Source organism: Tachysurus vachellii, chromosome 6, assembly GCF_030014155.1.
Source record: "Tachysurus vachellii isolate PV-2020 chromosome 6, HZAU_Pvac_v1, whole genome shotgun sequence".
NCBI lineage: Eukaryota > Metazoa > Chordata > Actinopteri > Siluriformes > Bagridae > Tachysurus > Tachysurus vachellii.
Window position 1 is genome coordinate 15,721,943 of NC_083465.1, and position 18,234 is coordinate 15,740,176.

At 37.8% G+C, this 18,234-nt stretch overlaps 1 protein-coding gene across 1 annotated transcript in view; it reads right to left on the minus strand.

Moving 5' to 3' along the window:
- Positions 1–128: 128 nt before the first annotated feature.
- spock2 (SPARC (osteonectin), cwcv and kazal like domains proteoglycan 2) overlaps positions 129–18,234 on the minus strand; it is a 28,374-nt gene continuing 10,268 nt past the window's right edge. The window contains exons 2-10 of the mRNA XM_060872524.1: positions 17,956–18,001; positions 14,414–14,528; positions 12,375–12,480; positions 11,597–11,711; positions 8,770–8,892; positions 8,242–8,460; positions 3,912–3,974; positions 2,930–3,067; positions 129–2,310 (exon numbers count right to left, since the gene is read on the minus strand). Coding sequence (XP_060728507.1) covers positions 2,165–2,310; positions 2,930–3,067; positions 3,912–3,974; positions 8,242–8,460; positions 8,770–8,892; positions 11,597–11,711; positions 12,375–12,480; positions 14,414–14,528; positions 17,956–18,001 — 1,071 coding nt within the window. The 3' untranslated portion in view covers positions 129–2,164. The remainder of the gene's footprint in view (positions 2,311–2,929; positions 3,068–3,911; positions 3,975–8,241; positions 8,461–8,769; positions 8,893–11,596; positions 11,712–12,374; positions 12,481–14,413; positions 14,529–17,955; positions 18,002–18,234) is intronic.

Here is an 18,234-nt window from a genome sequence, read left to right on the forward strand (position 1 = left end):
TACTGTGTTTTAACATAAGGTGGTTAAAACCTAAAAGAATTTGGCCAACTGTGTCTTTTCAAAAGCACCCAATGAGAGTGAAACTGATTGTGGCTATGACCAGAAGGTTCATTCACAGAATAACAGAGTACAAGAGAACAAGAGGTTTGGGCCCAAAGCCTTTAATCATAATTATACTGAGCCAAAAAGATGATATATTGGGACAAAGAAACATGCAGCTTAATGCAAATCTAATGCAATTGCCAGGGCAAATACACTGTGTCTGTATACTCCAACTATTTACAATGATACATTTATATGACAATACAATCATATGCAATTTAATCCATCCTCAGAGGTGATGCCCTCATACACGTGAGGAAAACAAACAGTTATCTCCTCACAATCAGACCGGAGTGACAGGCACTCTAATGACACGGATAAAACTTTAATCCATCTGAAAAAATTCCTATTATTCCTTCTTACCGAGATCTAGTTGTTATCTTTTGTCGATTTAAAGAGAAGACAAGCATATTACATCCTATTACATCACACTCCCCATACTGCTTAGAGCTCACAGCCTGGATCTGTCTGACTGTATTAACATACCAGATAATATCTGTGATTCACACGCTTTTAAGACTTGCACGGATTATGCACAAAGCCAGTGTGTTTTGTGCTGAGCGTACTGTAGAAAATCATTTTTTCAACAGTGTTGTGCTCTCAAGAGGGAGAGAGTATGTGATGATTGTTTCAGTGTATGATACGGATTGCACAGTGTTTACGCCAAAAGACCTGTTTTTATGTGTGTGAAATCACAGGGGTCTGATGTCTCACTGTTACATGACCTGATACCAAGACAACCTGAAACCTTCTCAGAGAAATCAAGTCTTATTTGAACCAAGTCACTGCATTTGGTACACCAATGTGGTTTTCTTCAATGTAAACCAAAACTTTAAACCCTTGCAGCAAAAATATGTACATCTACTAACATTATAATAGACTCCTATTTCATCATGGTTGATGAGAGGATCTGATTAGTCACCAGATCCCCTTGGGTGTCATTGGGTTGTGTTGCATATCTCCTTCTCCATGCTGCTATTCATACACATGTTTATTGTGACATACTGCTATCTCAGAGATAAAGCATTTTCCCTAGCCTTTTTTTTTTTTAGATTCTATGATAAAACTCTGAAAGTAGACACCATGTTTTGACAAAGTGTTGCTAGGTTTCAGAAGTTGTCAAGTTCAGTGTTAAGACATGGTATACAAGGAAACTCAGTGCTTCGCTATATCCACTTTCAGGGGATTCATTTGTTGAACAAATAGCGTCCAAGTGAGTAGAAGGAGCAATGTGTAGGAATGTGTTAAGGAACACGCGAAGCATGGCCTTACATCGATAATAAGACCAACAAGAAATGCATTAGGATATTGCACAAATTTATAGACAAGGACAGGACGTGCTGTATGTTCAAATGACACAGAAATTCGAATCATGAATCAATGGCTGACATGATTAGTTATCAGAGCAGTTTTTGGCTTTAGAAGTTATTCTTGCTGTGTTCTAACCAGTGAAACCATATGAGGTTAATTGCAGCCTGTAAATGGTGTACCCACCAAAACGTCAAGAAATTGTGTCATTCTGTCATCATGTTTTCACTCGAGCTCTGCCTGTCTTAGGTCAAATCTAAATGCCTCCATAAAAGTCACGTCAAGTCCAAAGTAACATTTCCAAATATATATGTGCATTTAGTTTATGATTCTTGCATAAGAATAATGTGTGACATTTGAGATGAAGCACACTGTATAGCATTTGCAAAGCTCCCGTTCATCTAAAGAGAAAATATCCAGTTATCAATTACCTAGATTCCAGCTTAAGATTGCTGATGCTATTGACTTTATCAGAAGAGCACAATCTTGAACATAGAACAAAAAAAATGTTTACACAAGTATACATAAGATCTTTTTTTTAAACTCTTTCCCACACCCAAAATTTCACTAAAATTATCACAACTCAATAACCTGCTCCCCTTCCCTCCCCACCCTGGGCAATGCTGTTTGGAGTGCAGTATAGAGATGTCCAACCCTCCAGTTTCCACCATTTTGTGTCAGCAGGAGATGGAGCTGCTGCAGAATCAGTGGTCAAAGTGAAGCTATCTTGACCAGGCAACCATTTCGTTTTTGTCTACCAGATATATCCACCATCATCCATTTCCCCAATCTCCTCTTCTTCTTCTTCAGCCTCTTCTCCAGTGTCTTCTGCTTCTTTCTCCTCCTCATCCTCCCATCCCACACCACTGCCAAAATCCCCTGAGTAACCAGCCACTTCATCTACGAAACACAAAGTGAAAGTTGAAGAAGTTCTTGTCATATTTAATGGATTTGCTGTTTACTTTCCACCAGCTAAACAAGATTTCAGCGTATCAGAACGATGGCAGCAAATATACCACAAACTCTGCAATTTCCTTCTAATAAAGTCTGAATTAAGAATCTTATTGCTAAAATTGTGACAAATGACAAGCATGTTGTGTGTTTAACTATTAATGAAAACCATAAGTGTCTGTAAGGATGCAGCGTGCATCCATTACATCAAAATGAGCAGTTTACTAAAGGAAGAAATGAGAACGCTTCAGCTACCTGCTTGGATACAACAAACAAGACTCGTGGCATTGACATTGGGCTTTCTAATGGCTATTGTAAACCCAGTCAGGGTATTTGTTCTTATCACCTGCAGGTCCATCACAGCCAGTAGTAATTAATCTTTCGGACCTTTATTTCAAGTACGACAACTGCTCTTTTGGAATGGTAATGAAGCTGGTCTAATGAATGTAACACTCTGTCTTCTGTCAAAGGGGTGACTGATGGTTTTGTGTATCTAAGCCCTCACGACAAAGGCGGCCTTGTGCTCTCTGTATGTGTGTTTGTGTGCCTGCACGTCTTGTGTGCTTACCACAGTCAGTGTTGCCATGGATTCTGGTGCCCATTAACTCTTCTCCATGCTGGTCCACACACCAGCACTCTCCCTTGCTTTGGTCACATTGCAGCTTCCTATAATAACCATCCTCATCACAGCTGGGGATATAGGTACCTATGATGCCAAAAACATGTGTTTTCAGTTCAGACATAATGATTTCTTTTACAATTTATGTTCAATTATACTTCCTGCATCAGACGAATTGAGTACTGCACCAAAGCTGAGATTACAAAGCAGTCTTAGTTCTGCAAATAATCGGTCATGCACTGGAGCCAAATGACAGCAGCATGTAGAGAACAACCTTGAGAAGGACTTTCCAAATGATTAATGGATGCCATTGTTTTTCTGAACAGTAAAAAAAAATACATTGCATATATAAATACACAACATATGAGAAAACAAAAAAACAAGTTTTGTCAGTTCAGAGCAGCTCTGAAGGATGTGCCTAAAAAACAACTGATGTGTATTTTAGGAGACAAATGGAACAGAAGCCAAAAGGAAAAGTATCTGCGCTGTGGTGATGATGCCAGCTTTTGTCAAGGCGTCAGGGAGCATGTGCATGTTTGGCCACCTCTGGCTGAGTTCTGCATCTGCACCGAGTCCTTAGAGATTCCTGCTGGTAGCATAGCCAAACATGTAACACTGCCCTACTGCCAGTTCTGTTCACGCTAATCTCCATAGCTGATTAGCAGCTAATCCCAGCCTTGTGCTTATCATCTGCTTAACGAAACTCATCCGGCATCTCCTCTGTGATGTTTAATCAATCTGTTACCTAACTTATCCATTTTTACTCTGTAGCTGTTTTTGCATCTTGTGCACTATTGCTTATTTCTTATTCCTGGGCCACTCGATATCCCTGCTTATTTCGCCATGTTTTTCCCTTTTTATATTTTTCACCTTCGTTTTCCTGTCTGGTTCCTGGACTGAATATATTTTTTTCTTGAACATTCATACATACCTGGCTTCTTTTTGGCTCCTTCCTGCATTTGGATCCTCTCTAGCTCAGCCAGGCAGGGAGGCTCTGAAGACAAAAACAATTATAGCATTAGAGGGAGGCACTTTGCTAATCTCCTCCAGCCAAACGCTGAGCTTCTGCACTGTGCCCTGATGAACCTCACATTATGCCATTCATTTCCCACTGCTAAATCAGGTCTTTAATATATTTCATTTCACAAAGACAGGTTAATAGATGCTAATAATCCAGTGTTGCAATAAATTCAGAAAATGATATTGACGAAATACACCATTGACAACACTGGCTGTACAATCACATTCATTCATTCATTCATCTTCTACCGCTTATCCGAACTACCTCGGGTCACGGGGAGCCTGTGCCTATCTCAGGCGTCATTGGGCATCAAGGCAGGATACACCCTGGACGGAGTGCCAACCCATCGCAGGGCACACACACACTCTCATTCACTCACACAATCACACACTAGGGACAATTTTTCCAGAGATGCCAATCAACCTACCATGCATGTCTTTGGACCGGGGGAGGAAACCGGAGTACCCGGAGGAAACCCCCGAGGCACAGGGAGAACATGCAAACTCCACACACACAAGGCGGGAATCGAACCCCGACCCTGGAGGTGTGAGGCGAACGTGCTAACCACTAAGCCACCGTGCCCACCTTTACAATCACATACTATATAAAATACAACAACACAATTTTACTTTGGATAATATCGAAAATAACATCTATCATGCAGATACAGGTCAAGAAATTTCAGTTATGTGATGTTCACATCAAATATCAGAATGGAGAAAAAACATGATCTCAGTGACTTTGACCATGGCATGGTTGCTGTTGTCAGATGGGCTAGTTTGTGAATTTCAGAAACTACTGATCTCCTGGGAATTTCAGGCACAATAGTTCATAGATTTTACACAGTATGTTACAAAAACCCCAAAACATCCAGTGACTGGTGGTTGTGTGGGAGAAACTCCTGATAATGAGAGAGTCTGGACGAGAATGTCCAGACCGGTTCAAGCTAATTAGTCTACAGTAGACTATCACTATGGTGAGCACAAAATCATCACAGGATGCTCAACACAGGAACCTTGAGACAGATGGTCTACAAAACAAGCCAAGAACAGGAATCAGACTACGGTGGGCAAAGGCTTACCTAACTGGATAGTTGACAATATTATTCCCTGTATGGTCATCAAGTACACCAGTCCATTGCAGGCCCCAGTGTTAATAATAAATAAATATCGAAATTATACTCCTACGTGATTTGCATCAAAAAGTAAAACAATTTATTTCAATCAAACAAACGCTGTGTATGGAAAAGTATGTGTTCACATCTATCTGAGGTTTGAATCAGTTTCAAGATTAGCTGCACAAGCAGAACCAAGAATGTTAACCTATCTATGTACATACATAGCCTTTACAGACTGAGAAAAACAAAGTGAACCAAGAGACCTTACCGAAACTGAAACATTCAATTTTTCAAAACATTTCATAATAAAACCGCCTTAACCTTAAATCCAAAACAAGAAAGACGGAAAACAATATTTTTTGTCCATAATGTTCACAAATTCAACTAGTTTTATATGCGCCACAAACAAAATACAAAGATCTAGTTCAAAACCACAATAAATGCAATCCATTCAAGTAAACGTTACTACTTATTTTTCCGCTTTTTTTTTGTTTTGCGAGCACCTGCAAAATAAGAGTAAATGTACCCCTCAAGTGAAAGAAAATATACACATCCATGTTTTATCCACATATTTACATTAATTATTTAAGTACAGAATTGAAAACGTTTAACTAATTCTATTATTTATATTTTGAATCTCTTTTATTCACATTCATCACATTTATTTAGTGTTTACTTTTGTGTTTCTCATGGTAATGGACAACAAAGGAATGTCAGTGCCAGATGGGCGTAAACTGCTAATCTCCTGGGATTTTCACACACGACAGTCTCTACAGTTCAACCATCCTGTGAGCAGAAGATCTGCAGGCTAACAGAGACTAACACACACAAATACAAAAAGGGGTTTCCCCCAGCAAACACAACACTGCCACCCACACACAAAACACCTGATAATCCTCAATGAAACGCTGTACAGATTTCTTAAGAAGCACCATGTAGATGCAGTGGAAACAGATACATGGTTCTTTTTTTTTCCTTTTCATTAAACATACAAAATCTCTAGACACCATAAAGCAGGCCATAAAACAGGCCAACACTGATTTATTTCCCTCACTCTGCCTCTCTGATCAGCTTTGGAGTGCAAAACTGTGTGTGAATGAGTTGAAAGCTTTGGATTACTTTAATCCAGCATCCCACATATGAGTGAATTCCCTGCTCAAGTTTTTGATTATATTTAGAAAACCAATTATGCCTAATCCAGTGCATTTTGAATGAGTTCTGTCATTCTGAAGGATAAGAACAGTGACATTGCACCAGGAAGACTTTTAGTTATGTCAATTTTCTCATAATGCACAATATTTAAAAAAAAAATCATACTCTTGATAAATATATTTATATCCTCAAGCTTTCAAACGACTGCCATCCAAATATCTCTCTCACAATAAACCACTTTTTCTATTCTATTTTTGTTTTTCTTCACACACTAAAAATAAATTCATTTTCTTTTAATTTTTAAAAGGATTTTTCACACCTGATATCCTTATATTCTCCTCATACTGTTAAAACAGCTCCAACTCACTGAGACATGGACTTTACAAGACCTCTGAAAGAGTGTGTGCAGTGTAGCAGGCCACATTATCTTTCTGAAAAAGGCCACTGGCACTGGAGAATAACATTTGCCACGAAGGGTAGCTTCTGCCATAAATAGATGGCACGTGTCAAACTGACATCAATATTAATTCCCTGGACCCAGGTTTTCCTAGCAGGATGTTTTCCAGAGCATCTGATTCCCTCCACTGACTTACTGTATCTTCTTTCCACAGTGCATTCTCTGGTGCGATCACTTCTCAAAAACAGCACACATTTACCCATCTTACTGGAAAAATAGGACTTAAAAAAATAGGAAGCTTTCAATGGTGGACAGGGAAAGCAGTCCCATATGCAGCAGGGCACAATACACTGAGTCTTATGACACATTCCTCCTGTAAACATCGTTAAAGGTTTCTGTGATTTGTGCTAAATTAAAACTTTTCTTAGTTTGGAGCGGACAGGTTAAGGTTAATTGTCCGTGTTCATTGATGAGCCTTGAATGCCCAATACCCTGTCACTAATGTGTGGTTTCAGGGATGTCCAGATGTCTGGTCATATCAATTTGGTGTTTACCAAGGTCTCTCAGGTCTTCACATTTACCCATACAACACGTCAATTTTGAGAACCAACTGTTTGCTTAGAATCTAATATATCCATCTGTGTTATCTGCTATTGTTACAAGATAATCTATTTTATTTGCTTGATCTGTGAAGGGTCATAATGCTTTGGCTCATCAATGTTGAAAGAAATAAATTTAGTTTAAAAACATCTTAAAATGCAGCATCTGGAATATCCTGCTGATTTCTTCAGCCAACATGTAACCCTCTTTTACCATATCCCTCTTGCTATTTGAAAAAAGCACATTGTGATCTAATTTAACAGTACATTTGACATTAAACACAATCTTTAATCTTCCCAGTAATTGCTAATACACATCTTGGTCATTCATGATCATTGACTAAAAGCAAGCAAAGGAGAAATGCAGGAGTAATCATTTTGGCTTGAAGCCACAAATCCTTTTTTTTTTTTTACATGAAAAAAGAATAAATATAACATAAACAAATCCATTATACTTATTTAACTTATCCATTTAACTTATTATTATTATTATTATTATTATTATTATTATTATTATTGTTATTATTATTATTATTATTATTGATCATGTTATGACAGTTTTTCACATGTAGAGAAATTTTGAAAAATATATCTGTCCATGGCAGATGTCAGCTACATTTAGTTTGTTTTAGGTGACTGAATAAAACAGTACTTCTTGCTATTACTATTATAAACTGTACAATGAGGCCATATTATATATTTATTGATACTCAGGAAGACTGAATAATATTATAACATCATAATCATTTAGTTTAAATGCATCTCATTAAAAACAATAAAGCTGTGTACAGAAAGCATCCTTTTTCTATTCGGCACACAAAATAGATCATGTTCAGGCCAAAAGAAGAGAATGCAACCTCAGCAATGTACAAATTAGATCAGCTCAAGAAAGTTCAACTCCTTCTGTAATTCTGTCATTTAAATGTATCCTAGTGTATTTTAGGTCAACTGAAAGTATGTATGATTGTAGCTTACTCTCTCTCCAGAAGCAGAGGCACCACTCGGCTGTAGAGACTTTGCCATCATGGTAGGAATCACAGGAATTGAAGAAGGGCCGGATACACACTTCATACTTATCCAGATTAATAGCAGCCAGCTCAGCCTGGTCCAGATACAGGTCATTATTAGTGTCCAACTTCGAAAACATCCATCCAATGGAGTCCTTACATGTTGCCACTAGAGTACGGTCCAAAACTGTACAGAGAAGTGCATTATTTAACATTAAACATTATTTCAGCTTACAGACTTATTTCAAAGTCTTCACAAATACGTTGTGAGCTTTTTGGAGGGAGCAAAAGATGGGTCAAAAATATTTGTGCAAATTCATAAAACATGGGGAAAAAATGGCAATTACAAGCATGTTCCTAATATAACATTCTAACTGTGTTCTGTTTCTCAGTGGTGAGCTTTGGATTTAGTCGGCCTCAGCAAAAGTCAATTGGTGTAATCTTGTTCAGCATCAAATCAATGGCTGAGCAGACAGCTGACAGCTTTGGGCCTTACTTGATGCTGAGGTGGCCGCAGTAGGCTTGCGCGTGTTGTTCTGTTTGGCGTTGCCCTGAAGCAGCTGGAACCAGTCACGCAGACGATCACCCAAATCTGCCAGGTCCTGACCTGTACAACTGTCTACAGGACCGAGAGGGGGAAAAGAGGATGAACAGGACATGGGAGAACAGGGGAGAAGATATTCAGTAAAAGAAAGCATAAAGAAATACTTTGTTGTAAACAGTACTCTCTGAAACCAACAAGAACATTTAAACATAACACTTATGAAAGGAAGTTAATAAGTTAAATTAAGAATTTAAGAATAATAGGAATAAATAAATAAAGAGTTTGCTGTAAAATACTAAAAAGACTATACATTAATCTATTATCTTGGTTATTGAAATCTTTAGACAGTTGTAAAGACCTTGGGAATTACTGGGGGATTGAGGGGGTTTACAGTTTTGGGGAAGAAGCTGCACCATAAATCAGACCATAAATCAAAACCCTTTGTGAAAAGGCAATTGTAAAAGAACTGAGACACTGAAATAATGGAGCCTTTTAGACATCCCTGACGTCTATCCCTGATGTCTAGGGCAGCAAAAGCTTTAAAAGATATCCACAAAGAGAAAGAGAGAACCATTGAATAAACTATGGACAGCTGAAAAATCAGTAGCCTGTGTTACAGCAAGAAATTTAGTCAGAACAGAAAAAATGTCTTGAGGCTGTTTCTATGCAAGAGCAGTCTCATCAATTAATAAGTCAAGTTATGCCTCTAGATCTTTTATATTGTATAATCGTAAAGAATTTCACATCATCCACTTGGTTTTTTGGTCTGGTATAATGTTCTTGAAAAAGTTCCATTATAATTGTAATCTTTTGGGACATCCACTCGTTTTCTTGCAAACTAACTCGACCGTGTCTGGAAATCACATGCATTTGGCCGAGATGAGAGTCCCGGTTAACTATGACTTATCAAAATGAGTAAATCTGCTCAGTGAAAGGCTAATAGCAGCACAGTAGTGCAGTGGTCCGCTACTCCAAACACCTGACCAGCAGGAAAGAAAGAAAGAAAAAAAAAATAGCTATGTGTTCAGGTACAGCAATATATATATATATATATATATATATATATATATATATATATATATATATATATATATATATATATATATATATATATCCGTATATATATATATATATATACGTATATATATATATATATATATATATATATATATATATATATATATATATATACACACACACACACACACACACACGTATGTATGTATGTGTGTGTGTGTGTGTATATATATATATATATATATATATATATATATATATATATATATATATAGTATGGCTATGGCATGCCGTTTAGGAAATTATTCATGAGAGAATTGAATGAAAAGTCTGAATATATTGAATGAATCCTGACGTCATCAAGACGCACCCGATATTTTGTACTTTAGGCAGAATGACTGAGTCAGCGATAAACTTATTCGCTGCTCGGTAGGTGGGTTAATATGGGTTTGTAATAGCAGATTTGGTTGTAAATTGTAAATAATTTTATTGTTATAAACTTTCAAATTACACTAGGTCATCTCACTGTATCCAAAAGACAGATATTTGCAGGTTTAAAGAAATTTAACAAAGTCACCAGTCTTGCGTGACTTTTCCAATACTTCAGGCATATTGTGTCTTACAACTGTCATATGTGTCTTTTGGATACAGTGAGATGACCTAGTGTAATTTGAAAGTTTATAACAATAAAATTATTTACAATTTACAACCAAATCTGCTATTACAAACCCATATTAACCCACCTACCTAGCATCAGACAATAGGCAGACAGTAGTGAAGTGGACACCAAAAGAGATCCAAATTAGTGATCTTGATCCGTGTCTGTTAGATATGTAAATAGGGGAACTTAAGTAAAGTTGGCCGCATATTCACAGATTCGAGTTTCCCGAGTCAATAACTCCTGAACTAAAGGGTGTTACTACACAAATAACACCTCTTTTTTTTTATCGTAGTAATGTAGAGAGGCAGCTACAACCCAGTTTTCCTCAATATCAGCTTTCCTCCGAGGTGGACAAAATACATAAGTCTCTATAGTGCAGACGACTGAGAGACAGATTCCAAGGGACCGTCTGCAAAACCCGAAAAGCGAATACTAAAAAACAGTCAATAACTTCACTGTAATACACTGTACTGTCACCAGCTCACACATCACTGATGTCCTGATAGGTATACTACAACACTTATTTTGTGGAAATGTCTTTTTGTATAATTTTATGATTTTCTTATATGAATCACCCGCTTTTCGGGTTTTGCACTTTGCAGACGGTCCCTTGGAATTTGTCTCTTAGGTGTTCGCACATAGAGACTTATGTATTTTGTCCAACGTGGAGGAAAGCTGATATTGAGGAAAATTGGGTTGTAGCTGCCTCTCTACATTACTACTATAAAAAAAATAGGTGTTATTTGTGTAATTAGAGCGTTTAGCTCAGGAGTTATTGACTCGGGAAACTCGAATCTGTGAATATGCGGCCAACTTTACTCAAGTGATATCGGGTGCGCCTTGATGACGTCAGAATCCATTCAATATATTCCGACTTTCCATTCAATATATTCCGAGTTTTCACTTCACTCAATTCTCTCATGAATAATTTCCTAAACGGCATGCCATAATATATATATATATATATATATATATATATATATATATATATATATATATATATATATATATATATATATATATATAGTGCAGTGATGAAGGAAATTTTAGCAGAAGAAGAACAGCTGCAGTAGTTTGGTGGTAACTGAAAGCATTACATACTGTGTGAATTGTCTGTCACTGTACTCGGCACAGGTGTAGTGGAACACGGACAGGGACCAGCACACTTCACAATCAGCTCTTTTCTGGTGAGACAGGCTTGATGCTGGAGTTTACACTGAGACACACACACACACACACACACACACACACACACACACACACACACACACACATAGATGAAATAAGATGGTCCATTTACGATAAGACATACTGTAGCAACATTTGATTACTGTTGTGTGGCAGGGCATAAAAGTAGTTTGTCTAGTTTGTCTGGGATTTGACTTAAATTTCAGATTCTGTACAAATACTTTATAAAGGTGACTCATCTCATCCAGATAAGGCATCGTCTTTCTGGGAAAACTAATTTCCTTTGGTACCTCAGTCTCTCAAAAAGCCCATGAAGAGATAAAAACAAGACTATACATGAATCTCTTTTCAAGTCTCTCATTCTGAAGTGCACTCATCTTCATATCCCCTGGTATTTGCAATCCCTACAGGCATATTCTTTATATGATTTGTAAATGTCTTAGGCTATAAATGAGATATCCATGATGACAGAGAACCTAATGAAGCAGCCCCTGGTCACTGCACATGTTGATTCATAGGAGAGTCATAAAAGATAAATAACTACAAGTAATGATTCCATTGTTTTCTTTACTAGCATGCACAAAATAATGAAAACAAGCATGTATTAGTTCTGACAGTGACTAGTCTTAAATTGAACAGACTTTACAGTATCATTTGAAATGAGATGTCATGAGTTGCAGATTTGTTCTACCTGTGAAGCGTAGTTATGTCCATCAGAACCACATACAGGCCCAGACGTGGACACAGGGCATGGTTTGCAGTTGTTCTCTTGCTGACCCACCACTGGATGCTTCAGCCTGTGAAATTATATTCATGACTATAACACTCATTAAAGTCCTCTTACTGGTGGTTTAATTCAACTACTGATGCTAGACATCTTTACTGGTGCTCTCTGATGCACAAGTGACATCTATTTTCAAGCAGATGGTTTTGCTGTGTATGGTGCTTCTAGAGAACAAGGGGCTTTCCTGGTGGAATTTAAATAGTTACTGTGCGTGTAGTTTCTGTGCATGTTTGTCTCTGTATTGACAACACCGGCTATACTAAATTGCCCCTAGGTGTGAATGAGTGTGAGAAAATGTGTGTCCATGGTGCCCTGGGATGAACTGGCATCGCATTCAGGGTGTAGTCCTGCCTCACAAGCCGTGTTCCTGGGACTGGCTCCAGGTTCTGGACCCAGTTCAACCAAAGTATTTAGATGAACGAATGCACCTCTATCCTGTGATGTAGACACAGACTGAACCTCACAAAGTAATATCACAGTTTGGTTTTTGTTTGTTTAATACAACATATTGTGGTCTGCTGCAATATAATGTGGTCTGTAGTGCTGAGCTCCGAATGCTGTTTTCTTCAGCAAACAAGATCTGATATATGTTTGCTCACTACATTGTTTTCTTCCACCTACACTGTATCTGCTTTTTACACATCAGGGCTTTTTTAAAAATGTTATAAGAGAAAAGCCACAAAGCAATCACTGCTCTCTTCCAGGGACAGTACGCTGGAAAAAAAGGGGGACAATACAATTACAGGCTTGGGGTTCCACAACAACAGCCACCATCATAGGTAAGATTAATAGATCTAAAATCCTTTTGTACAGAGCAATAATCCCTGATTGCCAGGCACCAGACCTAGAAGCCACTGAACCACAAAAGGACAATTCATCAACACATCATTATGTTCTTAATCTGTCAGCAGAATGTGCCCATCATATCTTTTGGGGTAGTTTTGTGTTGTGGTTATTTCATTTTAGAGAAGCGTTATCATAGTTAAGAAAACTACAGATTCGTTCACAAACAGCTTTTGTATTTTTTTGAGCAGATGCTGTTGTGAAATCTGCGTAAGTAGTTTCAAGAAAGCAAGTTTCAGCTACTACTTTAAATCAGTGCACTAAACCTTGAACCTCATAAATAAGTGTTTTTGAAATGGTTGAGTTTGGCAGTTTAGTCAGGCTCATGTAACATTTTCATGAGTTTCCAAACACCAAAAGCTTTTCCGAATGCGTGTGCTGAGGTGTGATACATTCATTTCTGAGCTTTTTTGCACTGGTTGTGTAGCTATAATGTGCAAATGTCTGTAAACATGATAAACATGCATTATCCTTAATATGATGCCAGAGCTTGCTGTTGGGTTTAGGTAGGTTACAGACTCAAACTATATAGCATGATCATACACTGTAAAATGGAGCATGAGAATTTTCTATTATTTCTACCTTTAAACCATGACTGTGCCACCCAAAAAAAGCTTAATTCTATTTTAAATAGCCACTCTATGTGCTGTCAGTGAAAAGGCCAAATTGATTAACATGACAGAATGATGGATGGAACACCGATGCAGTCTGGTGTAAAATGGGCTTAAGAGGAGCTCCAAATTGAATGAAATATTTCATAAATCATGTTCATGTACATGGAACTACATGATCAATAACAGTTGGTAAAGATTTCCTATGACCCCATCCACATCTCAGATGACCTCATCCCAAGGTTGAGATCCTATGCTGTAAGTGTGCTTAGAATAGAATGTATTATTGCAATGCAAAGATATTTGATTAATAAGATCTCACTTGACGAGGGTTTATTCTTTGAAATGTCTTGCTGTTTCCTTACCTGCATAAAGCAAATTTTTGACTGCTTGCTTGTGCTAGAGCTAGGCTTTCTATTTGGTGTGTGTGTGTGAGAGAGAGTGAGAGAGCAAGAGGGAAAGAAAGAGAATGAAAGGATCAGTTAATTTTACCTGTACTCAAGCTTCTTACGGTTGACACACACAGCACGTTGGTAGCCCTGGGCAACACACACCTTGTGTGGGCTACACTTCACCTTCTGGCAGGGGTCTTTAGTGGTGTCTACATCTAGAGGTGACATGAGGAACATGTAATTCATAACAGCAATCACTGTGAGGTACTACACTGCTGAGAGGCTGGAATTATCTCCAAAATAATTCTGGCTTACAGAGAAACAGTAAAGGAGTGAAGAACAAATAAAAATAGTTTTAATCAGTCAGCTTGTATGTCAGCTGAATAAATCAGTACCAATATAAGGCCAAATTAAGTGTGTTTATAAACCAGGCAAACGAAATCAAATATGTAAAACAAAGTTTTCAAAAGCTTCCAGTTTGTGATATTTGTGAAAATCATTCATTTTCTACCGCTTATCCGAACTACCTCGGGTCACGGGGAGCCTGTGCCTATCTCAGGCGTCATCGGGCATCAAGGCAGGATACACCCTGGACGGAGTGCCAACCCATCGCAGGGCACACACACACACTCTCATTCACTCACACAATCACACACTACGGACAATTTTCCAGAGATGCCAATCAACCTACCATGCATGTCTTTGGACCGGGGGAGGAAACTGGAGTACCCGGAGGAAACCCCCGTGGCACGGGGAGAACATGCAAACTCCACACACACAAGGTGGAGGCGGGAATCGAACCCCCAACCCTGGAGGTGTGAGGCGAATGTGCTAACCACTAAGCCACCGTGCCCCCCACATTTGTGAAAATCCGATGTCCAAATCTGTAAATTATGTGGAAGCACACATTCCAGTGTTTCCATACCACAATCCAAATTTGTTTGAAATATTACATAGGCAAAGAAATAAATTGTCACTTATAGTAATGCCCTAGTAATGCCCAAAACATGTTGAATCATTCCAGACTCACTAAGATTAAAGAAAACACAAGAATGATGATGTTGCCACAGCAACAGACCCACCATAGGCAGACAGGACAATTGCTGGACTGTGATAAGTGACAAGTACTCCACTACCTTTTTCCAGACATACACTTCTTTTCCTTTGATCTTAGATTCATGCTCACTCTCTGGATATAACCGTACAAAAATAGAATTAGGCTCGCTGTATTGAGACAAAGCTAAATTCAGCTTAGGAAAATGAAAATCCCAGCTGCTTTAGAGTGAATTCTGCCTCAGCTTCCTGGCTTAATCGTCACCCTCATGCTTTGTTTACGCATGCAGAAGCATTTAATACGATCATCACTGTCTTAGAGCTGAACACCAGAATCTCCTGATCTAGCAACAAAAAGAAATCTAACGTGAGATCACACAGTCAGTTAACAGAAGACAGACTGCTGCAGATTGGATTTGAAACGTCACATGTTAGAATAATTGAACATAAGTGGATAGGATTTATAACTGTAAAATTAAATTAGATCTCCAGATGTTTGAGCAAAAATAATAAATAATAAATGTGCCTGGGACAATTCAGTAGAATTGCTTTGTAATTGATATTCATGATCCATATGATCAGGGATGATGTGCTGTATCAAACAGGGAGAAAAACAACACACTCAGGGATTTACATGAAAATGTTCTATGTAGTCATGCACTGTTTGACAGTATATAATTCTGAGCATAGAATTTTATCATCCTAATTTTTATTATCCTATCACATTAATCACACAAAGATACTGAAAAGCATGTGATTTTCTGTTACAGTCTAAAGCTGTCCTAAGGATGATTTTCTTCCACACACTGAGACATGACAAACCCAAACTGTTTGAGAAAGCTTCTCTTTTTGATAAAATTTGATCAGTGACCCGTGATTTATAATTTGTCAATACAGATCACACTACAGGTGTTTGTCTTTTAACTGTAAACATCAGACTAGTTTAGCAATGTGGAGCCAAGAAAATCTCTTGTTTACACACATCTTTCTTCTGCCTCATTAATCAACCGGAAAATGATGATTTACTTAATGATAGAGGAGACAAACATAGAAAAATACAAGGAAGTAAAACTCCTCCCTAGATAACAGCTAGAATGCTTTATCTCGAAAGTTTGACTGGTACAGTATCTTGAAGTGTAACAAACCTCTGCTTTAGATTCTGTAGTATAATAATAAAGAATAAAAAAAAGAACAGAAAATTGCAAATTTAACCTCTTCAATAAATCAGAGGTGCATGTTTTTTAATGATTGAAACACATATGTCTTCATGTTCTGTATAACATTTTGTCATTATGTTGACTTTGTAGAAGCCAACATTCTGTTTTCCTATTTAAGCTTAGACAAAAATTTATCAAGAGTAACTCCCCCTAGGGCTTTCGAGCCACATGCACCAAATTTGGATATGTCCTAGACCCTGGTCTGACGTTTGTTGCTATTACTTTTCTAAGCGATCCGAGTACCGGTACTTCCGGTACCAGGTCTCAAATTGGCCTTTTTTCCCATAGACCCCCATTATAAACTTTGGAGGTTTATAACTCTGCAAGCTTTCGAACTATCTACACCAAACTCAGCCAGCTCCTTTAGGGTGATACTCTGAACAAAGTTGGTGTAACAACTGGCCTTCTGGTTGTCCTGCAATGTGACATATCAAATGTGACATCAAAACACTCAAAACAATGAGGGGAACTTCCTCACGGGTGTTCTGATGACGTCACATGCTTGTCTCTACTTACCTCCAAATGTTTTGGCACCCTAGCTTTATGTTTACTTGCTTCCAAAAGTAACACTGACCCTTATGTCCACTCGCTTCCAAAAAGCATCGGCCTTTGCGAATACTTGCATCGTCAAAGCCAACATCAACGTTTGTCACGACAAACTTTACAAATCTAGTTCAATTTTGTTATTCAAAAATGAACAAGAGTTAAAGTAAGTTATTTCAGCTTGTCTAGACCGTGGTTAATAGATCACTGTGTTTGTTTATTAAATCTCTTTTGAAATGAACATTAAATGACCATTTTCCTTCAGAGCTTACTAGTTAATAATACTTGTTATTGTACTTCTAAATACTTCGTTTCATTTCCAGTAGTCAGAGTTGATTGTGCTGGAGACTTTGCGTGCTAACCTAAAATAAGTCATGAAATATAGGAACTTCTTTGATGTCTTCAGTTTAAGTGGGTCAGAACAAAGCCAATGTCACTCAGTGCTAAATCAAGCCTCCAGGACTCTTATTAGGCCTTCAGTGGAACTGACAACGATTCATTAATTACATTCTGAGATATATGGTAATGGACTCCATCAGTTTAAACTGCAAATCAAGATAGTGCTGAAATTGTGTGTTGCCATTTCTCTGCTTTAGCCCTCTGTTGAGGTCACTTCATAACAGTTTTAAGGTATTACATAGAGATAGTGCCAGGCTGCAGGTTTAATGAGGATGTCTGTCTTCTTGAACTGTAGATTTGACTGTTTTCTTATCTGATGATTCTGTAAAGTGCTTTGGTCACTGTGCTTTTCACAGAAGTCGGACCCGATTGTCAAAATCAGTCGAAATATCGGACATAACTGTGATCGCTCTGAATATATGAAACTTACTTTCATTTGAGCCTTGATTTTCACCCCATGATCTGATGTAATCATCCTGGAGAAATGGAGAGAAAGATTAAATTGGTGAGTTAAATCTACATATAATCTGGATTCCATACAATAAAATCCTTATGGATTTCACATTAACAATAAAAACAAGCAGAGATTTTAGAAACACAAGACAAAAGAAGAGAACACAAAGACACAAGTATTTTGGTGTTAAATCGCTAATGATTAGAAATTTCTCATCTTAAAAGAAACATCAAAGAGAGCCAAGGACATAAGACA